The sequence below is a fragment of the Podarcis erhardii genome, assembly GCF_964252035.2.
Source record: "Podarcis erhardii genome assembly, chromosome: 16".
Taxonomy (NCBI): Eukaryota; Metazoa; Chordata; class Lepidosauria; order Squamata; family Lacertidae; genus Podarcis; species Podarcis erhardii.
In genome coordinates this window covers 25,127,851-25,150,384 of record NC_138514.1, presented here as the reverse complement: position 1 = coordinate 25,150,384, position 22,534 = coordinate 25,127,851, and the positions used below count along the sequence as shown (strand labels likewise).

The following is a 22,534-nucleotide window of genomic DNA, read 5'->3' as shown; positions in this document are numbered from 1 at the left end:
CCCAGAAATAGTACCTCAGATTAAGAACTTTGCTTCAGGATGAGAACAGAAATCGTGCTCCGGCGGCGCAGCAGTAGCAGCAGGAGGCCCCATTAGCTAAAGTGATGCTTCAGGTTATGAACAGTTTCAGGTTAAGAACGGACCTCCGGAACGAATTAAGTACCTAACCCGAGGTACCACTGTACACGTGTCTGTTTCCCTCCTAGGTTGCTGGAGAGCAAAAATATCACCCCGAATGTTTCAGCTGCCTGAACTGCCGGGCGTTCATCGGCGATGGAGACACTTATGCGCTGGTGGAACGGTCCAAGCTCTACTGGTGAGAGGGGAGAACAGCTGGGCTCACTTGCGGGGGGGGGGCAGTGCTTGGGCAGGAAACAGGCAGAGAGAACCAAAGGGACAGCCAAAACAAAATAAAAAAATTCCTTCCAATAGCACCTTAAAGACCAACTAAGTTAGTTCTAGGTATGAGCTTTCGTGTGCATGCACACTTCTTCAGATATGAGCTTAAGTGTGCATGCACACTTCTTCAGGTATGAGCTTTCGTGTGCATGCACACTTCTTCAGATGCACACTTCTTCAGCTCAGGTATCTGAAGAAGTGTGCATGCACACGAAAGCTCATACCTAGAACTAACTTAGTTGGTCTTTAACGTGCTACTGGAAGGAATTTTTTTATTTTGTTTTGACTATGGCAGACCAACATGGCTACCTATCTGCAAAGGGACAGCTTTCATTATTGCAAGCTGCCACCAGAGATTTCAGGCTCCGCTGTGGAGCCTTGTCCCGTATCAGAAGAGCATCAGAAGAGCCTGGTGGATCAAGCCAATGGCCAATCTAATCTAGCTTCCTGCTCTTGTAGTGGCCAACCAGATTCCTGAAAGCAGGATTCGAACACAAGAGCCCTCTCCTCTCCTGTGGTTTCCCTCCTGCTGCTTTGCTGCCTCCAGCTGTGGAGGTGGCTAGTAGCCATTGGTAGCCCTCTCCTCTATGAATTTGTCTAGTCCTCTTTTAAAGCCAACTAGGTTGGTAGCTGTTCTGGGAAACAAGGGTCATCATGTAACTTGTAAATTGCAATGCAAAACAACACCGGTTTCTCCACTTTAGCTAATTTGCTGATCCAAGTCAGTAACATCAGTGCAGCTTGTTTTCTCTAGGCTGCAGTTTTGTGCTATTTCCAAAACTATTGGTACTGGGATATTTTACCAGAACACAGCAACCCTGTCACATAGACAGCTTCTTGAACATCGAGGGCAGCCGGGGACAGTGTGGAATTAAATTACATCTTCAAATAAAATGCGTATGGGTTATTATTATTATTTTTAATTGATTGATATTATTATTTCTAATAGTTTCTGATACGCTTTTTTTAAAAAAAAGTTGTACTTAAGTGATCACATGAGATGTTGTGAGCCACTTTGGGCACAATTTTGTGGAAAAGTGGCATACAAATAAACAGATGATGATGATGATGATGATGATGACGACGATTATAAGAGTTCAAAGGCACATTTCCAGCCAGGAAGACACACTCAAGGAGGGTGCCAGGCAAAGAGGCCTGGTTTCCCTCACCCTGATCTAGAACCCTCATTTGGAGGAGACCTGTTGGAACATCTCAGGAGCCTCGAGTTACGCAGTTCACTCCATTTCTCTTGGGACTTTCGGAGCTCGCTCACCGTTTGAGAACGACTTCCCTAGCGCCTGACCCTTCTCCTCCTCCCTGCCACAGCGGACACTGTTATTACCAGATGGTGGTGACGCCAGTGATGGACCAGCTGCTCCCAGAATCCCCCGGCACCCGGATCCCACACACGGTCACCCTCGTCTCCATCCCGGCCTGTTCTGATGGCAAGAGGGGCTTCTCCGTCTCCATCGAGGCTCCACATGGAGGCTCAGAGCACCCACACACTGTCCGCGTCAGAGAGTAAGTACAGCCCACCAGGCGTCAGGCTCTTGTCTTGCCCTTGTTCAGGTGATGTGGTTCACCTCAAGGAACTGCCCACACTCAGCCTCCACGGCCTTCTTATTCTGATCGTTCCAGTGAATAATAGCCAACACAACTTGAAATCCACCAAAGCTTCCCATTTCAAACACAGTTTTAAATTTATTGTGTTTTCCTGTGAAATTTTACAGGCAGCATTTTGAAATGTGCATGTTCTTAGGCTTCACAGTGCCTGCTGATTTGTTGTGATTCCAGTAGGCTTCAGATGCGAAATCTCATATGCTGTCGGCTCTCAAACTCCAAATTACCATTGCATGTCAAATCCTAAATTATCATTGCATGTCAAATACCAGATTACCATTCCATGCTGTCTTGTCTAATGCATTTGTGTGGCCCACTCCAGACACTATGGAATTCTGAATAATGTGCTGTTATGAAATTTTGGATACCATGATTTGTCATCTTTCAAATGCCATCGAATATTATCAGGTGTTTTTGGTTAACATGCTTTATTCTTGTGTGTTATTACATGCATATCCCACCATTTCCTTCAAGGAACTCTAGGTGGCACCCGTGGTTCTCTTGCTCCCCATTTTATCCTCACAAGAACCTTGTGAGGTGGATTAGGCTGACAGTGCCTGGTCCAAGGTCACTCGGTGAGCTTCATTGCTAAGAGGAGATGCAAGCACTGGTCCCCCAGATCCTAGTCTGACATTCTAAGCACTACACTGCACTTAATATTTGAAATATCCATTGAATGTCAAGTGAAATTGGAGCTCGAGGCTCCAGCGGCGCAAGTGGTTCCCCTGTACAGGGTGCCGAGCCAAGAGGGCACAAAACAACAACAACAACAACAACAACAACAACAACAATATCACCTTTATTTATATGGGTATCTACTGAGAAGATCAGCGGGTGGCACTGTGGGTTAAACCACAGAGCCTAGGACTTGCCGATCAGAAGGTCAGCAGTTTGAATCCCCGCGGCGGGGTGAGCTCCCGTTGCTCAGTCCCTGCTCCTGCCAACCTTGCAGTTCGAAAGCACGTCAAAGTGCAAGTAGATAAACAGGTACCACTCCGGCGGGAAGGTAAACGGCGTTTCTGTGCGCTGCTCTGGTTCGCCAGAAGCGGCTTAGTCATGCTGGCCACATGACCCGGAAGCTGTATGCTGGCTCCCTCGGCCAATAAAGCGAGATGAGCGCCACAACCCCAGAGTCAGCCATGACTGGCCCTAATGGTCAGGGGTCCCTTTACCTTTACTTTACCTTACTGAGAAGATCCATTAAAAAAACAACTGCACCAAAAGGAATTATTGTGAAAATATGAAATATTTAGAGAGGAGCAAATTTCGTCCTCTCTCAGGTTACCATATTACCAAAGTCCACCCTGGCTCCAGCCTGGTCAATTGTAAATAAGAGATTGATGCATTGTGACAGTGTGGTCCTGCTTTTTCCTCCGCTAGGAATTCTGGAGCCTGGTTTGCTCCTCTGGGACTTGGGTTTGAGGGGGTGCCCCCATATGCCAGCCTGGAATAACCCTTTCCTTGCCTCCCTCTCCAACACCCTGGAAACAGATTGAACCCAGACTGCATAAGTCCTGACATGAAGAACTCCATCCACGTCGGCGACCGCATCCTGGAAATCAACGGCACACCGATCCGGCATGTCCCCCTAGACGAGGTGATGTTCTGGGGGGTTCTTTCTCCTCCGTGCTTTTGAGAAAGTAACTGCTGGATCCCATGCCTTGCAGGGAAACATCTGGGCTCCCCATAAGAACATCAGAACAGGCCATTGGCCCAGCTAGTCCAGCATCCTGATCTCACCGGGGCCAGTTATCCCTAGGAATCTAGATAGACTGCCTCTGGACCTGGAGGTTCCATGAGAAGAACCTGGCTGGTGGATTCAGGCCCAAAGGAGCCCGTCTAGTCCAGCATCCTGTCTTTGCAGTGGCTAGCCAGCTGCCCTAAGGGGAAACCCAAAAGCAGGATTTGAACACCAGAGCCCTCTTCCCTCCTGCCATTTCCAGTAACTGGCATGGAGAAGCATTGCTGCCTCTGATTGTGGAGGCAGAGCTATCAGCCCTCAGTAGCCCTCTCCTCTTCCATGGATTTCTCTAATCCTCTTTTAAAACCATCTAGGTTAGTGGCCATCACTGCCCCCAGTGGCAGGGAGTTCCACAGTTTAACTCTGCACCGGGCAAAGAAGTCGCTTATTCACGCCAACCTGGCCTGCCTTACTGTCTCCCCTCTGCAGATCGACCTGCTGATCCAGGAGACCAGCCGCCTGCTGCAGCTCACCATCGAGCACGACCCGCACGACATGCTGGAGAGCAGTGGCAGCAGCCCCCTCTCGGAGCTGCGAAGCCCCCTCCGCTCCCCCAGCCGCACCCCCTGCCCAGAACCGTCCGCCATCCGCCAGCGCTCCGTCATGTAAGGCAATGAGGCTAAGCAGCCAGTCCTAAATCGGGGGGGGGGGAAGGTATGCCTGTACCCCACCACTGGAGCAATGATGGGTCAGGGATGGTGGGAGTTCAGCAAACCTGGGGGGCACCAGGTTGGGGGATGCAGGAGGCAGGGTTGTACCTGCTCTTTTTTGCAAAATGTGTACACTGCTTGGTTGTAAAAAAAATGCTCAAAACAGTTTACAAAGAATATAAAACAATCAAATTATCAACAATAATAGTATTTTTTCAAAATAATTTTACTTATAAGCTTTTACAAGACATACGAAAAATCAAAAAATTGAAACACCACCAATCTTTCATATATCTCTTATTGCGGCTCCCTTCCCCCTCTTTCTTCAGTTTCTTATTTTTATGTTGTTTTTATCAACAAGAAGAATTAATAACAAGATAGGACGTTCAAAAAGTTAAAATAGCAATAGACTAAGAACAGATTGAAACTCACACCAACTTTCTAAACATCCCGGTCAGCTTGCCTAAGCAAAATAAATTATAATAAAAATTAGCAGGCTCTGAAAAGAGTGCAGCCGAGGCACCGGCCTGACTTCATTAGGCAGGGAGTTCCAGAGTTGTAGGCACTGCCAGACTAAAAGATCAAGTGCTTACAAATACAGAATGGTTGTGATGTGGCACCTGTAACAGGGCCACTTCCGCTGAGCGAGGCTGTTGAGTGGGCATAAGGCAACCTCGCAGGCAAGCTGTTCCTAAAGTGTTAAGAGCTTTGTATACTAATAGTAATGGGACGCGGATGGCGCTGTGGGTTAAACCACAGAGCCTAGGACTTGCCAATCAAAAGGTCGGCAGTTCGCATCCCTGCGACGGGGTGAGCTCCTGTTGCTCGGTCCCTGCTCCTGCCAACCTAGCAGTTGTGGCTTAGTTACCTGGCCACATGACCCAGAAGCTGTCTGCGGACAAACGCCGGCTCCCTCGGCCTATAGAGTGAGATGAGCGCACAACCCCATAGTCGTTCACGACTGGACCTAATGGTCAGGGGAACCTTTACCTTTTTTATACTAATAGTAACACCATGAAATTGGCCCAGTAGCAAATCAGCAACCAGTGCGGATCTCTGAGCACAGGTGTTACATGTTGGCAAGGCCTCGCTCCTGTCAGCAATTGTGCTGCAGCATTCTGCACTATCTTCAGCTTCCGGATCAGGTGCCAGGAAGCCCCACGTAGAGCACATTGCGGTACTGTATTTTTCACGCCATAAGACGCAACTTACCATAAAACGCACCTAGTTTTCAGAGGAGGAAAACAAGAAAAAAAAATATTCTGTGCGGACCGTGTAAGCGGCTCTCGCTTTTCTTGCTTTAAAGAAAGCAAAGTGAGAGCTGCTTACATGGCTTCTGTCCCGCTTTGCACAGCTCTCACTTTGCTTGCCCATCCCTCCTCTCGCCTCGCTGTAAAGCCAGCAGAGCAAGAGCCGCTGACACGCTCTCTGCGGCTCTTGCTTTAAAGCAAAAAAAGCGAGAACTGCACAGAGCATGTCAGCAGCTCTTGCTCTGCTTGCTTTACAGCGAGTGATGGACAGGAGCCATGGCTCCAGCTGCAGAGGCATCCATCAGCTCGTGACTGCAGCGGCAGCCGGGGGATCCCTGTGCCGCCCAATGCATTCGCTCCATAAGACGCACACACATTTCCCCTTACTTTTTAGGAGGAAAAAAGTGTTTCTTATGGAGCAAAAAATACGGTAATCTAGTCTTGGGTAACCAGTGCATGAACTACAATTCCCATAAACCCTTAACCAGCTGTGTTGCCCAGAAATCTTTGAGAAAAAAACATGCTTCAAACATGCTCTGAAGGTATAGGGCCAAAGCGGTTGGGGTGATCTTGCAGGTAAACTGGTCCCACATTTCCCCTTTCAAGAGGGCAGGTGTGACCACTATCATTCCTCTGATGTGCCTCTGCTGATGCCCCCTCTCTCTTTCTTACCTTGATCCTCTTAGGAGAAGCTGCAGCATCGACAAATCTCCCTGCTCCAGTTCCCTGGGCTCCCCTGCCTCACAACGGAAGGACATCGGGCGCTCCGAGTCCCTCCGAGTCGTCTCGCGGCTTCACCGCATCTTCCGCCCCTCGGATCTCATCCACGGCGAGGTCTTGGGCAAGGGCTGCTTTGGGCAGGCAATCAAGGTACCAGTGTGCCCGCTCTGCCCTTCCCCAGCTGGGCCTTGCCCATGGCTCCATCACACCAACCCCGGACAACTCATTGATTCTCCCCTGGTCTCCTCGCTGGCCCAAATAGGACTAATTTAGCCAGCTAGCCCTGGTGATCATCTAATGTTTATTGGATGGATTTCCCCCCTAAATTGATTTTGAATTCTGAATTTATGGTTATTCACGTTTTATACTGTATTTTATGCTGTTTTTTGTTGCATCAATTAAGTGTTTTAAATTTGTTGTTAGCTGCCCTGAGCCCGGTTTTCTGAACCGGGAAGGGCGGGGTATAAATAAAAAATTATTATTATTATTATTATTATTATTATTATTATTATTTATTACTGATGATGAACATGCTGTGACATCACTCTGGGATGCTCGCACAAGATCTCGTGGGGCCATCTGAGCTCCTGTGAGATCTCGTTTGGGCTTCCCCAGCCTTCCAGATCCCACATGCTGAGCCCACCTTGCCCCCCCCCACCCCCCAAGCAAGGCGGAGAGCTTAAAAGCTCTTTTCGTGCTGTTTCTGCATGGAAGCTGCCTGGCACAAAATGAGCTTTTAAGTTGTCTGCCTTGCTGCAGTTGGGCAATGCCCATTCAGTGCTCCAGCTGAACGGAGGAGTCTCCTCCCCCTCCCCCGCTAGCTGTGGGGTGGCTCCAAAGGTTTGGGTCTGCACGATTTCTGTGCATTTGTGGAACCCTTGGAACTGAACCCCCGCATGAGATGTGCTAATACTGTTACTGATGTTTTAAAGGTTTGAGCTTCCTTTCTGGGCAGGGCTGGATTTAGATTTGATGAGGCCCTAAGCTACTGAAGGTAATGGGGTCCTTTATATGTCCAGCTGTCCTTTGTCAACAACAAATTGTCGCTGGTTTTTTTGTGTTGAATATATGCAATATGGTAATTTATGGACCTAATAGGCATCGAAAGCCATTTGCACGTATCAAATAGGAGCCTACACAACACAAAACACTGTTGCTTTATGTAGGTTTTTTTATCTTATATTTTGGAAATGTACATCCAGTTTTCCCCCCTTTAAAGAGAGTGGGGTCCTATAGCTTGTTTAGCTTATACGTAAATCCGGCACTGAGAGTGGACCACAAAACTTTTAAAGAAATAAATGCATCCTTTGGCAGGTGACACACCGGGAAACGGGAGAAGTGATGGTCATGAAGGAACTGATCCGATTTGATGAGGAGACCCAAAGAACATTCCTTAAGGAGGTAGGTCTAACCTAAGTATATTCCAGTAGCTGTGGAGTCCCCTCGCAACACCCTGCTCTGTTTTTCCCTTGATAGCTACCATAGAGTCATAGACTCATAGCATTGTCAAGTTGGAAGGGATCCCAAGATATTCTAGTCCAGCCCCTGCAATACAGGAATCACAGCTAGAGAATCGCTGGCAGATGCCCATCCAACCTCTGTTTAAAAAACCTCCAATGAAGGAAATTCTGCCACCTTCCAAAACGTTCTTTCATCTGTCAAACGGCTCTTACACTCAGAAGGTTCTTCTTCTTAAGGTTTAGTCGGAATCTCCTTCCTTGTAACTTGATTCCATTGGTTCAAGTCCTCCCCTCTGGAACAGCAGAAAACAAGCTAGCTCCATCTTCCATCTCTCTCACGGATTGCCTGTATGTTGGCAATCCATGGCTGGCCCTTCCCCTTTCAGAATGTTGGAGGGCATCCCTTCTGCGAAGTCACAGAAATCCAACCAATGGGAGCCTGTATGTTGGCATTCTATGGCTGGCCCTTCCCTTTCAGAATGTTGGAGGGCATCCCTTCTGTGAAGTCACAGAAATCCAACCAATTGGAGCCTGTATGTTGGCATTCTATGGCTGGCCCTTCCCTTTCAGAATGTTGGAGGGCATCCCTTCTGTGAAGTCACAGAAATCCAACCAATTGCTTGGGAGAAGCCAGCAACAGCCCTAATACAGTCTGAATAAATCTGCTAGGCTGCTCTTCCCCACCCACCCTGACTGCTTCTGGCCCCAGATAAATTATTGGATAATCTCTGCTGCTCCATCTTGGCCTGGTGGCTGACCCCCTCGTGGTGCTCTTCCGCCCTCCCTCCCCCAGGTGAAAGTGATGCGATGCCTGGAGCACCCCAACGTGCTGCGGTTCATCGGGGTTCTCTACAAGGACAAGCGGCTGAACTTCATCACGGAGTACATCAAGGGAGGGACGCTCCGTGGGATCATCAAGAACATGGTGAGGGCATCGGCAGAGATTACAACCTGGGTGACTCGGGGGCTTGGGAGACCCTCATTTGCACAACACAGGGGTTGGTGTCTTCGGCCTCCGCCATCCCACCCGCCACCAGCTCAGATAAGAAGGTTACAGCCTCACCTAATTTTGTTAGAATATAATTCCATAGAATTTGAGAGTTGGAAGGGACCCCAAGGGTCATCTAGTCCAACCCCCTGCAATGCAGGGATCACGGCTGAATTTGACAAACGGCAGGAGGGGATGCATTCACAACCCACCAAGTGTTTGTGAACTGCCCTGGGGTTTTCTAAATTAAAAGCAGTGCATAGAAAATATCATTTATTTCATTTATGGAGCAATCCCCGTGAGGCATCCCAAAGCAACTTGCAATATCCTTTGCCATTTACAAGCCCACGATGATTATCCCAACTGCCCGGCTGTCTTTGCTCCTCTGCCCAGAAAGCGGGGTGCCCCCCTCACCACCTACATCTCTGCTTTCAGGATGGTCAGTATCCCTGGAGCCAGAGGGTCAGCTTTGCGAAAGACATTGCTGCAGGGATGGTGAGTATACAGGGGAATCGGCCACCTTCCTGCAATGCAATGCGACAAGGTGCTATGTGAGGTTCGGGAGTGAACAAAGCCATCACAAGATCCTCTGGGGAGATATATTTTCCTGGTTTGGACCAGGGCATTCAGAACATAACTGGAGGCATCCCTGGAGCTGTCAGTCCAGAAGAGCTTCATTGTCCAGAGGCAGTGTACCTCTGGGTGCCAAGTGCCTTTAGCAGGGGGAAAGCCAAGAATTAAACATTAAATTATGATAGAAATAAAAGAAAGAGGAGGCTTTGCCCTGCCAGACCTGCAAATGTATTATGAGGCAGCCTGTTTGTGTTGGTTAAAAGAATGGATTACTTTGGATAATGCAGACATCCTGCACTTAGAAGGTCATGACTTAAAATTTGGCTGGCATGCATGTCTTTGGTGTGGGAAGGAGAAAATTTATAAAAGTTTTATGAACCATATTCTTAGGAAGAATCAGTATAGAGTTTGGGAGAAATACAAAAATCTGCTGAAAAGGAAAACGTCTTTAAAGTCTTCTGAAAAGAAGCATGGCAAAAATCTAACTTGTCTCTCCTCCCCTGCCACTTCCAGGCTTATCTGCACTCCATGAACATCATCCACAGAGACCTGAACACGCACAACTGTCTGGTGCGGGAGGTGAGTTCTTGCTGTACCAGGTCCAGTGCAGCAGGGAGGGTCTTGCACTTCCTCTGTCAATGACTGAGGATCTTGAAGCTGCCATGTGGCTGACAAGGGCCATTTCTCTCCCCGGACAGAACAAAAGTGTGGTAGTGGCCGATTTTGGCCTTGCAAGGCTGATGGTCGATGAGAAGAACCAGCTGGCCACTCTGAAGAAGCCAGACCGCAGGAAGAGGTACACGGTGGTGGGGAATCCCTACTGGATGGCTCCAGAAATGATCAACGGTGAGTGGGGCAGAGGGAGGGCGAGTGGGGACATCGCCAGGGCTTCCTTGCTTGGCGTTCAGCATCTAGAGCAAGGGAAGGTTCATGGGAACAAGGGAAACTGCCTTACTTTGAGTCAAATCATTGCTCCATCTTGGTCAGTGTTGTCTACACTGACTGGCAGCAGCTCTCCGGGGTTTCAGGGGGGGCATTCCCAATGCTGTTGGGGGTCGACCCTGGGCCCTTCTGCATGCCAAGCAGGTGCAAATAGTCCGATCCCCATGGTTCCACATGCAGGAGGCAGCCTTACGCTGAGTCTAACTATTGGTCCGCCTAGCTGAGTGTTGCATGCACTGACTGGCAGCAGCGGCCCTCCAGGGTTTCAGGCTCAGGGGTCTTTCCCAATCCTCCCTGGTGATGTCACTGGGGATGGAACCTTCTGCATGTCACTGAGCTATGGCCCTTCCTGTCAGGGATTGGCTGGATGACGAGCAGTGCGGGGGGCGGGGTCTTCAGACGAGGAACTCCCTAGAGAAGCCACAGAGGAAGAAGGCGCTGACCCAGGGGAGTGGTGGTGAGACACAAGAGGCAGATCAGAGGAGGGAGGAAGCTGGAAGGTGGAAGAAACAGGCAGCTTGGGTGAACAAAGAGAGCCAGAGGCAGGAATCCCTCCAAGGACAGGAGAAGGACATTTTAAACTGCATTTTAACCTGTATTTTATTTTATTTTTTCTTATGTTTTTACTGAAATTTTATTGGTGTTAGCTGCCCTGAGGCCAGGGAGGGCGGGGTATAAATAATTATTATTATTATTATTATTATTATTATTATTATTATTATTATTATTATACTTCAAGCTCAGGGTCAGAATAAGAGTTCAGGGAGGGGCCAGAAACTGCAAGAGCTTCACAGCAGCTGCCCAGTCCCTCTGCCTTGAGCTCCCCTCACACTTTGATTCCAAGATCATGCAGAGCGTTACACATAGCCAAATGGAAACCTAGGAAAGCCCAAGGCAGGGGGTTCCCTCCTCCCCAATGGAGTTTGCATCTGCTTGGGAGACGTCTGGAAGAGGAAAGCTAGGAAGAAAAAGAGGTGCAACATTTTCAGTGAGGGCAGCCATGCCGGAGTGATCTCTGTTGTATACAAATTTCCCGAATGAAGCAGCTGACTTGACCTTGAGTCTCCCTCCTGACCTGCTGATAAACCTGCTCCCCTGACATCCCCCTGACACTTGCCTTGTAAAGTGGGGAGCAGTTGATGGCGCCCTCCCAGGTGACCTCTGTAACCGGGCTGAACAATCCAGTTTGAGCTGCACTTTTGGGAAGATGTCTCCCACAAGGGTTGTGCCTCTGTGGCCCCGGTGAAATGGCTCTTTCTTTGGCATGGAGGAGCACCACGGTCTGCAGGCAGCACCATGTGGGCAGAGAAATGGGTCGCTGAGAGAGTGCTTGTAGGCCTAATGCCTGGGTAATGGACTCCCTCTCTCTCCTTGTGCAGGCAGGAGCTACGACGAGAAGGTGGACGTGTTTTCCTTCGGCATCATCCTTTGCGAGGCAAGTAGGCTTGGCTGCACTGGCTGCTACTACCAACTTTCCCAAACCATGCCCTCTTTGCCTGCTGATTTAATCACTTGGGATTTCAGCCATGCACCTTTTTCTCTGAAGCATGTGTGGCATGGAGAGAGGGAATAGAGAAAAACTTTTTCCACTTGACCCTTGAACTAATGGACATCCAAGGAAGCTGAATAATGAAAGGTTCAGGATTTTCAGAAACTATTTGGAAGCGTTGCTGCCTCCGACAGCGGAAGCAGAGCATAGCCATCTTGGCTAGTGGCCATTGCTAGTCTTCTGCTCCTCCATGAATGTGCCTAGCCCTCTTTTAAAGCCATCTTATGGCCATCACTGCCTCCTGTGGCAGGGAGTTCCACTGTTTAACTAGAAAGGCGTTTCTTTTATCTGTCCTGAATATGGCTGCGAGTTCTAGTGTTAGGGTCCCTCTTACGCTGGGCTCTGGGTTCTAATCCTGGATGAGCCCCCAATGCGGGGAGACACTTCTAACACCTCCTTCCTCTCCGTTGCACACAGATCATCGGGAGGGTCAGCGCAGACCCCGACTACCTGCCTCGGACCCTGGACTTCGGCCTGAATGTGAGGGGCTTCTTGGACCGCTACTGCCCCCCCAACTGCCCCCCAAGCTTCTTCCCCATTGCCGTCCGCTGCTGCGATCTGGATCACGAGAAACGGTGAGTGACAAGGAAGGGGGGAACCCATGTATGGGAGGTGGATTTAGTGCTGGAAAGGGGGTCAGGATGTTCTGAGCTGTCCCTCAGGGGTGGGCCCATAGGAACTAATTTGCATATGGTAATTTATAGCTAGCTGTAGGTTCACATTTGGAAGTTAAATGTCGCAGGAGGCAGGGCAACCATTTTCCCTCCAGATCACCCGCAGAGACATTATTTGGTTCATTTGCACCCGCCAACACCTATTCCTATTCTCAACAGACCCCAATTAAAGTATCCTTCAGTTACTCCCATTTGTTATCCCCAGATAAACTCCGGCATTGCCAGGGGTGGGACTGATGATAATTTGGTCCCCTTCCAACTCTAAAGTTTTTTGATTCTGTGATTCTTCTTCAAATCATTTATTTCAGGCACCCCCAACCTTCGGCACTCCAGATGTTTTGGACTACAATTCCCATCATCCCTGACCACGGGTCCTGTTAGCTAGGGATCATGGGAGTTGTAAGCCAAAACATCTGGAGGGCTGCAGGTTGGGGATGCCTGGTTTATTTTCTCAGATCACGACCCATTCACTCCCCACCAACAAATGTATGTACTGACCCAGAAACAATCAGGCCCCTTAGAGAACTATTGGAGGGCTGTGTCTCTTGGGCTCACCCCTTGCAACACCCCTAATCAATTTTAGGGGGGCAGTACCTCCTGGCCCCTCTTGCAACATCCCCTAAACCCACAGGTCCATGAGATGAATGGGGGGTGGGCTATGTCTACTGGGCCCCACCCCTTGCAGCACCCCTGCCAGCAGGCTCTTCTTACGATATTGTTGAGCCTCCATGCACAGGAGCAGTCTACCTGCAAGAGCGAATCCTCATGTCCTCCTTGCTCTTCCTCCAGGCCTTCCTTCAGCCGGTTGGAGCAGTGGCTGGAAGCCCTCCGGATGCACCTGGCCATACAGCTGCCCCTCATCTCCCAGCTGGAGCAGCTGGAGCGGGACTTCTGGGAGACGCAGCGGCAGGCTGAGGGCGGGCTCCCCGCGCACCCCGAGGTCTCAGAATGAGCACCGGGGGGCTGGAAGACGCCTCCCATCCTGCTGGGCCGTCCTGCAAGCTCCCTGCATCCACCCCCTTTTCCCCCCACCATGCCCGCCAGAGCCGGTCTCTGGGTCCAAAGAGGCCACATCCATCCGTGGCGTCCTGCGTGGCTGGGAGCTGGTTCTCCCTGCTTCTTTCCCTGGGGGTGGGCTGGGTGGGATCTGTGCCTGGCATGCACAGTCGTCGGAAGGGGCACCTTGAAGCTCTTGTAAATACCCTTGTATATGGAGAGGCACCTGGACAAAAACCCTGCAAGGGAAAGGGGGGCGCCCCCTTGCCCCATACTGCCCCCAACTTCTGCCTGGCACGCTTTGTGGCTGCGAAAAGTCTTGGAACACCCCACTGAGCACGTTCCTTCCTGTTACCGGCTGGCTATTGCTCCACAAGCTAGCGTTGTGTGCGTGTGTGAGGTTTTCTTTTGGGGGTGGAGAATCTCTGGGGTGCCTCATTCCAGCGCCCCGCAAACAGGCTCTTCGCTCCCTGCCTTGGGCAGAGTCTCCCACTCCTGCAAAGCGGTGCCTTCAGGTTTTCGCTGTCCCCTGGTTCTCTGCCCGCCCCCCTTTCATTTGTTCTCTGTGTGTGGGTCACTTTCGCGGGGACGCAGGACTCGCACCTGTGACGCGCAACATTCAAGGCATGGCCTGTGCGCTGCCCAGAGCCCGTGTGGTGTCCGTATCTCTCTGTGCCCAGATGTGTGTGTCTGTCTGTCTGTCCATATGCCCTTAGACAGTCTCCTAACCCTGCTGGTGGAGGACCTGCTGTCGCCCCTTAGTTGTGGGTATTTGGAGAAGTGCTCTCGGTGTGCATTGTGGGGTGGCATGATGCGCTTGACCCCCTCCCCTCCAGACGCTTCTCTGCTCTGCCTCGCCCTTCCATGCCAAGCTGCTGTTCTGCTGGTGGGGATTCTGTCGTGCTGCGGGGAGTTATTTGCGACATCGGCCCACTCCTCTTTTTCCCACGGAGAGCTTTGGGCACACAGGCTTGCATCCTCCGGAAATGCTTCCCAGGTCTGAGGGGGACCCCCACATCTTAGGAGTGGAGCAGAGCTGGGCCCGGAGAAGGAAGAACTGGCATCATCGGGCATCTCTTGAGAGCCCACACTCTTGCAAGGGGCCCACTGCTAGGCCTCAAGGCCTGCTGGCCTGCTTCTTCTCCTTTCTTCTCCTTAGGAGCACCTTGGAGAAGATGGAGAAGAATCATAGAATTGCAATCTAGCTGTGACTCCTCCCAACTCTACCATTCTAGGAGTCGATAAGCGGCAAAAAGATGCATACAGTGGTACCTTGGTTCTCGAACTTAATCCGTTCCGGGAGTCCATTCGACTCCCGAAACTGTTCGAAAACCAAGGCGCAGCTTCCGACTGGCTGCAGGAGCTTCCTGCACTCAATCGGAAGCCGCTTCGGATGTTTGGCTTCCGAAAAACGTTCGCAAACCGGAACACTTACGTCCGGGTTTGCGGCGTTCAGGAGCCGATTTGTTCAACAACTAAGCCATTTGGGAACCAAGGTACCACTGTACTAGGAAAAATGGTATAAAAAAAGCATATTTTGAGATATTCGGACTAAGATGCTGGTGAATTTTAATGAAAAAACTATTTGCAAACTGGCATTGTCACTGAGTCGCTCGCTGCCGCTGGTCTCCACTTGGATCATTCCTGATCCTGTCTGTGTTGACCTGACTGGGTCCCTTCCTGCGACATCTGGGAGGAAGGCAAGCTTGCGAGAGTATGGGGCATCAGAGCCAGGGTGACTCAGGGCTGTGGCCTCCTCTGCCGTGGGGGTCTCCTTCAAACAAACTGGGAAGTGTTGCATTTCCACGGGGCCCGTGCAGAGTGCACCCCTTGTGTCCCAAGTCAATACTGATCTCCCATTTGGGGCTCCTGAGCCCCTTGCTGCTATCTTTGTTCTCTGGACCACTCCACCCCCATTCTGTTGTTTGTGAAGGGGCTTGGGCCAGCCACCTCCAGCCCCGCCCCACCCTACTTTTGCCAGCTAGTGGGGCTGATCGGATCCTGGCCCCTTGTCTTGCATTGATTTCTCCATGCCACGCCATCCCTCTAGGTGCTTTTAAACTCCCTGGTTGCTGAAGGGTTAGGCCCAGCATCTCAAGGAGTTTTTCCACACTGGGTGGGTGGGGGATCTTCCACATCGCCTTCTGCATTTTGGGGAGGGGTGCTTCTGCACGGTACGTCTGAGGCCCCCTCCTCCCCCCTCCCCCCACTACATTCAGGTTATTTTTTCTGTAACATAGTTGAAGAGAAGAGTTTGTATTATTTTTTCATATACAGCTGCCCTTGGCGCTTTTTGGAGTTTTGCCATGTTTTCACTCTGCCTCAGTTTCGCCTACGGGGAAGTATTAATTTGGGGAGTCATTGGGTGGGTGGGGAAGAAAGAGCACGCGAGATTTTTTTTTTTTTAAATAGACTGTGAAGCATCTGTACGCACTTTGACCCGGAAGTGAACCTAGATGCCGTCTCCAGAGGGGAGGCGGAGGATTTGCAAAACAGGGATGTGAATTAAATCACGTGGAATTAATAAAAAAGATATTTCCACCCCACACTCCAGTTTCCTTTCGTTTCCTTGGAGGGGGAAGAGGGACAGAGGAAGTTGTCATGTACTGACTCAGACCATTGGTCCATCCAGCTAACAGTATCACCTACACTGGCTGGCAGCAGCTGTCCAGGGTTTCAGGCAGGGGACATTCCAGTCCTGCAGGGAGATGCTGCTGGAAATTTCACCTGGAACCTTCTGCATTCAAAGCAGGTAGACGATGGAGCACCCTTGTTTTTGGCTGCTCCAGAGTGGAGGACCCAAACCAGTGGATTCAAATGGCAAGAAAAGAGATTCTGACTTAATCAGGAAGAACTTTCTGACGACAAGAGCTGTTTGTGGAACAGTCGGAAGCTGATGGGCCTCTCCTTCACTGGAGGTTTTTAAGCAGAAGTTGGATGGTCATCTGTCAGGGATTCTTTGGCTGTGATTCGTGCATTGCAGAGGGTTGGACTAGATGACCCTTGGGGATCCCTTCCAACTCGACACTTATTGGATTCCATGAAATGCCCTCTGGAGGAGGCCAGGGCTAACCACCCCCAAATGGGAGCTGCATGGAGCAGTACTTGGCGGTGGTGGCATCTGCTCTGCTTATGCAGTCCCTCCTCCAACCTTCTGGAGTCCAGCCAGCTAAAGGGCATACTTTCTTGTTCATGCGCTGCTGCCAACCTTGTGATGGCACTGCTCAGAACTAGGGGCTTTTTGGAGGGAAAGGGGAGAAAAAGAATGGCTGTCATGCAGGGCTTCAGAAACAGCCTTCCCTGCAAGTGTATCTCTCTCATTATGTGAACATAAGCAAACAGGTATTTAGAAGCCCCATGGGTATTCGGAAGCACAGCTAGTATCCACTGTCCCTCCATGAAATTGTCTAATCTGCTTTGAAAGCCTTACAAGTTGGCGGGCACGACGGCTTCCTGCAGCAGTGAGTTCCACAGTTTAGGCACTGCTTGAAGAAGTACTTTCTTTTATGTGTTCTTAGTCATCCAACATTCAGATCCAGGTTTTAGTGTTACAAGAGAGGGAGAGAGATAAATATCTATTTCTCTAAAGTAAAAAACAAACCCAAACACTGCAACCATTCCTCATAGGAGAGTCAACTCCATCAACTTCATTGTCCTATTCTGAACCTTTTCCAATTCTGTGATCTCCTTTCTGAGGTGAGGTGACCAGAACTGTGTGCAGTATTCTGATCATGATTGTGCTGTATATTTGTATATTGGTGTCGTAATATTGCCACAGAGCAATGCAATCCACATGCTGACTCCTTACGTTGCATTCAAAGAATCACAGAATCGTAGATTTGGAAAGGACCACAAGGGTCATCTAGTCCAACCCCCTGCAATGCAGGAATATTCTGCCCAACATGGGGCTCGAACCTACAACACTGAGAGTCCAATGCTCTACCAACTGAGCTATCGAAGCAGTACACGGACCTACGCTTCAGACCCAAATCAGGACAAGGCCCCAACAAACTCATGGAAATCAGCTACATTTATTAGCAGGATAAAAAATATTTCAACTGGAGCGATTTGAATGTATAAACCTATAATTTTTGTGGTTTTTTACAGCTTTTAAATAAATAAAGCTTTCCTTCTCTTTTCTTGGTACGACCATGCAAAGATATAGACCCTCTCTGTTTTTGGTAAGAAAATAGCAAGTTTTGGAAAATAAAGAAGCAAAACCAGAAACAATCATTCCTCTCCACCCCAACACAAACCTCCGTCACAGCTCCCCAAAATAAGAGGCTGAGGCAGGGGGAGTTAAGGCATCCTTTGCCAACCTGGTGCCCCCCACCCTAGACAATGTGGTGGACTATTTTTCCTCAGAGGTTTTTCAGCAGAGGTTGACAGCCAGGGATTCTTTTGTTCTAAGATTCTATGCTACAAAGGTGTGAGTTTGTAGATCTGGGGCTGAGGGTCACCTCTTCACAGAGGGTCTGCCATCTCAAAAGCAAATCGGTTTTCCAAAGAGCTTTGTCAATGCTCCACCACTCCAATTGCAATAAAATAATAATAATAATAATAATAATAATAATAATAATAATAATAATAATAATAATTTCTAAAACTGAGTGACTTGGAAAAAGCAGGCATTTTGCCAACATCTCATGCAGAGGAACATGTGGAAATGTAACTTTTCTCTTCCTGGCTGATGGCAGGAAATAATAATTAATTATCAACAGTAAACCATAATTGACAACAATAATAAATATATCAAACAATAAAGGAATAACAAGAAGGCAGTAAGAAACCTAAGGAGTAAAAAGGGAGTATTTTGAAGCTGAGCTTATGCTAGGGTTGCCAACTTTTCAACCAGCCCCTGCTCTCCTGTGCATTAATAGCAGGCCAATCTGCAGACATGGGACTTGGATTAGGAGGGAGGATTTTCCTGCCACGCCATGAAAAGCATTAGCTGCTGGTTTGTGCAAATCAAGGTGCTGTTGAAGGCACAGGAGCAGGCCGGGGTGGCTTCTTCCCTGGTTAGTTGGCAACCTGATCTACGTGTTTGGTGGCTTGACGCAAAAGCGGCCTAACATTCAGGGCCTGCGGTGGTTGTGAGACACGGCGTCTTACGGGCTTTCCTCACGCAGAGGCTTCTGCACAAGGTGACCATTGTGACGGTTCTTTGAGCTCTCAGGCAGGGGTTTCGGAGTCCCTGGCTGAATTTAGGCTCAACTCCAGATGTTGCAACAGCCAGTCATGCAGGCAGCTTAAAACAAAGAGAATTCAGGCATCGCCACCACGGAAACTAGCAGGTATCTCTGATGCAAACAAGGAATAGAGCCTTCACTGCCAGATGAAGCCTATTCCAGATGACTAGATGCTGGTAATATGAGGGAGTCTTTGCAAGCAAGCAAGCAAGCAGACTTTGTGATGGTGCGTCCACACCAAGGTTTGTCCTTCTTCTTCTCCAGATCGTTCCCCATGGAGGCCACTTCTTGAAACAGGAGATCTGCCCCACCTTCCACATGGAATGGGCTTGGATTCCGGCAACTCTCCAGCGGTCCCTTCCAACAACCCCAGGGAGAAGGCTGTGTAGAGGAGCTGGTGGCTTCAACAGCACCTCTCTGCCCCCCAAGTCCATCTCTCACCACCAGCCCCTTTTTACACATGAACAGTGAATGTACGGTTTGGAGACGGGGTATTGTGCAGCTTGGCTCGCTGACTCGATCTCTTCAAGCTTAGCATGACGCATGGATGCTCAGCAGAGATGGGGTTGCAGCAGGCTCACAAGCACGGCTCCGAGGGATGCCTGCAGCATGCAGAAGCAGCCTCTGAAAAAGGTGTCGCTCAAGTTTATAGACCTCTGGGAAGATTTCTGAGCAAATTAGGCCACAGAGTAGAAGTTCATTCTGCGATTTGGCTCCAGTTCGGGTTTATTTGACTGAGCAAGAAAACACACCCTGATGCTCTCCTAGTTTGCGCCAGAAACCCTTATGACACGAGGAAGTAAATTTCTCAGGCCAATTGTCCTTAATAAAATTAACTTGCAAAAAAAATTTTAAAAATTATTTTAATTCCGTGTTTTGTTTTGAGCATTTCTCAATTATGGGGGCTGGGAGGGTTGCTGGGTTTTTTGCCCCCCCCCCAAAAAAAACCGGATATAAAATAAATGTATTTCGTATTCATAGGAACAAAGCCACCAAGGATTTCTTGGGTGCAAAAAGATACTGAACTCCCATTCATTTTAACCTTGCACCAGTTGACACCCATAGTCTTTCAGATTAACTTAAAAAATATTAAGAGGAGCAAAAAAAGAGCAAATTTTTAAAACAACCCCATGAGATCGCCTTACCCCTTTATGCCCACTTGACTGCTTCAATCAGCAGAACTGGCACTGTTCCAGGTGCCACATAATATCCGTTCTGTCCTTTTAAAAACTCCCAACTTTTATCACAGCAACATCTACTGTTACTTTAACTTTCCTAAAGTCTTAAATTATCAATGTCACTTCTTATTGATAATTTCATTGTTCTATCTTTTTGGTAAATCGCTTTGAGGGTGATTGGGTTTTTTTTTACAATCAAGCGGTGTATAAATTTTATGAAATAAATAAAATTTGATCTCTCAAACAGGCAGTTTGATAATGCATCTGGGTTTCGAATTTGTAATTTCACCTATAAAGTGTCCTGTCACATGTTTTCAGCAACAGAGAGGGCAGAGGGTGTGTTTGATCAGAGAAATGACTCATATTAAAAAGAAAAAATCTGGTACCTAGTCAGAGGCAAAAGCTAAGGTTGCCATGGTGGGATTTGCTGGGCAAATGATCCAAAGACACACATTGCCATCAGCAAGGAGCAAAAAATCTGTGTTTGCTGAATCCTTCTGCAGCTGGAAAAGGAGGTATTTGAATTGCACGTGAATTGCACCCAAATCATTATCGTGACGGCTGCCAAAGGGTTCAGGTCAGGCAGGAGAGCAAGAGGCAGAACATTCTCACATGCTGGAGAGTCGCAGGCAGAATCTTTGGCGCCCGGGTGAGCTCCTCGTTCCTTAGGAAATCCGATCTAGAAGCAGGGCGGAGTGTCGGTTATAAGGCGATGATCATTGCATCAGATGACCGTTAGCTTAAGGTGCAAGGTGCATCGTCAGGGCCAAGCGCTGGGGAAGGGCAGATGGAGCAGCTGAGATGTAAACATTTTGTGTCTCTGGGGGGCGCGAGGAGCAAAGGTGTTTTTGCAGGATCTGAGGGGTCGGGGGCTAGTGGGCATCTTCCATCTGCCGCTGGATTTTCTGCAACATGTCCTGCATTCGGCGTAACTGAAAAGGGGGGAGGGAATCAGACCTGGGTTGCAAGGCACAAACATTATGCACCCCCCTTGATACTGGGCCTGGGTCTTTTAAATTGTGGCTCTGTTCCCTCTGACGTGGATAAGCCACAAGGAAAAAACTCCACCTTGGGATTTAGAGGAAGACATGGCAATTTATTTTGGTGATTAGCAAATTCATATATAGGCTGTTCTGAATTTAGGAAATCTCGGAGCGGTTAAATCTGGAATCACTCATACTGCCGAGGGTTTGGCAGGGTCAGTCTGGATGATGCCCTGAGACCCTTCCAATTATTGGGGTCCCGTACCCAGTGAGGCTTGCAATCTAAGGCAGGAGGCTGCTGAACTAGCTGGACAAGTTTGTGACTTTAGGTGGCCGCTTAAGTGTCCAGCATCCCAAAAGAATGAGCTCACTTGAAAGAACTACCACTAAGTGATGGGGCCCTGCAGGCTAACAGGCGGGATCCACAGGGGCCAAAGGGAAACTCTCAAGGAGGACTTGAGTGCAAGAGCTCTCTCCCCTCCTGTGGTCTCCACCAACTGCTATTCAGAGGCATTGCTGCTGCTTCCGACTGGGGGCAGCCCTCTCCATCTATTCGTGTGATCCTCAAAGTTGGTGGCCCCCACTGCCACCCGCAGCCATGAGTTCTTGGTCTGTTTGGGGCACTTCCCAGCCCTACTGGGCTCCCATCTCTTTCGCGCTCATCCATAGCTGTCAACTTTTCCCTTTTCTTGCGAGGAATCCTATTCGGAATAAGGGAATTTCCCTTTTAAAAAAGGGAAACGTTGACAGCTATGCTCTCATCTGACCTGCAGGTAACCACCATGCCACTCACCTCGTCGTCCTTCTCCCGGATCAGCTTCTCCGTCTCCACATCTGGTGTTGAGGGGATGGCCGGAATGGGGAAATCTGTCCCACTTTCTCTTGTCAATTTGCTATTTATTTATTTTAGAGAGAGAGAGAGAGAGAGAAGCCATCAAGGCCAAAAGCAGCAGAGATGTGTTTGCACCCACCCCCACCCCCACCCCACTCTACAAGACACAGTTGTTCAGAGATGCCTAAACAACTGGCTCTTCTCCACCCCGCACTGAGGTCCTTAAATTTACTCACTTAACTGCTATCCTACAAGGCTGTCACAAAGTCATCCAACAATTAAAATGAAGAGTAACACTTTTGAGGAGGGGAGGGGGAAGCCCAGCGTCAGGTTCTTAGGGAAAGTGTTGCTCTCAAATCGCTCTTCACCCCGCAAAGCTTACCTAAATAAGTAGGACTTTCTGAGCCTCCACAGCGAACCAGAGTGTTGAACCTTCTCTGGGAACTCACTCCAGAGTCTTGGGGCTCTTGCAAAGAAGGACTTTCCTCCTCTGTCGGTCTGCTCCAACAAGGGATGTTTTTAAGGAGCATCTAGAGATACAACAGGTTTCCCCCCACCCAGTTCTGGCTGGGCTACAACGCCCAACAGCAGTATCAGACCTTGGGGCCCTCAAATTCCAGTGGCGTCCTGTGCAATGCCAAAATTCAGCGCCCCTCCGCCTTGTGCTCTCCATTCTAAATAATAGTTGTGGTGCCTCCCCCCGCCCAAAGTGGTTTCGCTCCCCTCAATCCATGTCTGCCATCAGCCCCAGTCAGCATTACCAATGCTCAGGGATCCTGGTCTGCAAGCC

General features: G+C 49.3%; 2 protein-coding genes across 4 annotated transcripts in view; one reads left to right on the top strand and one right to left on the bottom strand.

Moving 5' to 3' along the window:
• Positions 1 to 16,108, top strand: part of LIMK1 (LIM domain kinase 1) — a 38,173-nt gene extending 22,065 nt beyond the window's left edge. For all 3 annotated transcript variants that reach the window (XM_081843787.1, XM_081843786.1, XM_081843788.1), the window contains 13 exons: positions 207 to 316; positions 1,726 to 1,920; positions 3,511 to 3,616; positions 4,190 to 4,365; positions 6,347 to 6,530; positions 7,695 to 7,781; positions 8,634 to 8,765; positions 9,264 to 9,323; positions 9,915 to 9,980; positions 10,100 to 10,247; positions 11,723 to 11,778; positions 12,310 to 12,467; positions 13,356 to 16,108. In XM_081843787.1, the coding sequence (XP_081699913.1) occupies positions 207 to 316; positions 1,726 to 1,920; positions 3,511 to 3,616; positions 4,190 to 4,365; positions 6,347 to 6,530; positions 7,695 to 7,781; positions 8,634 to 8,765; positions 9,264 to 9,323; positions 9,915 to 9,980; positions 10,100 to 10,247; positions 11,723 to 11,778; positions 12,310 to 12,467; positions 13,356 to 13,518 (1,641 nt within the window). In that variant the 3' untranslated portion in view covers positions 13,519 to 16,108. The remainder of the gene's footprint in view (positions 1 to 206; positions 317 to 1,725; positions 1,921 to 3,510; positions 3,617 to 4,189; positions 4,366 to 6,346; positions 6,531 to 7,694; positions 7,782 to 8,633; positions 8,766 to 9,263; positions 9,324 to 9,914; positions 9,981 to 10,099; positions 10,248 to 11,722; positions 11,779 to 12,309; positions 12,468 to 13,355) is intronic.
• A 3,888-nt stretch (positions 16,109 to 19,996) lies between these two features.
• Positions 19,997 to 22,534, bottom strand: part of LOC309331532 (septin-4-like) — a 52,155-nt gene continuing 49,617 nt past the window's right edge. Inside the window, exons 11-12 of the mRNA XM_081843769.1 lie at positions 21,706 to 21,805; positions 19,997 to 20,861 (exon numbers count right to left, since the gene is read on the bottom strand). Coding sequence (XP_081699895.1) covers positions 20,802 to 20,861; positions 21,706 to 21,805 — 160 coding nt within the window. The 3' untranslated portion in view covers positions 19,997 to 20,801. The remainder of the gene's footprint in view (positions 20,862 to 21,705; positions 21,806 to 22,534) is intronic.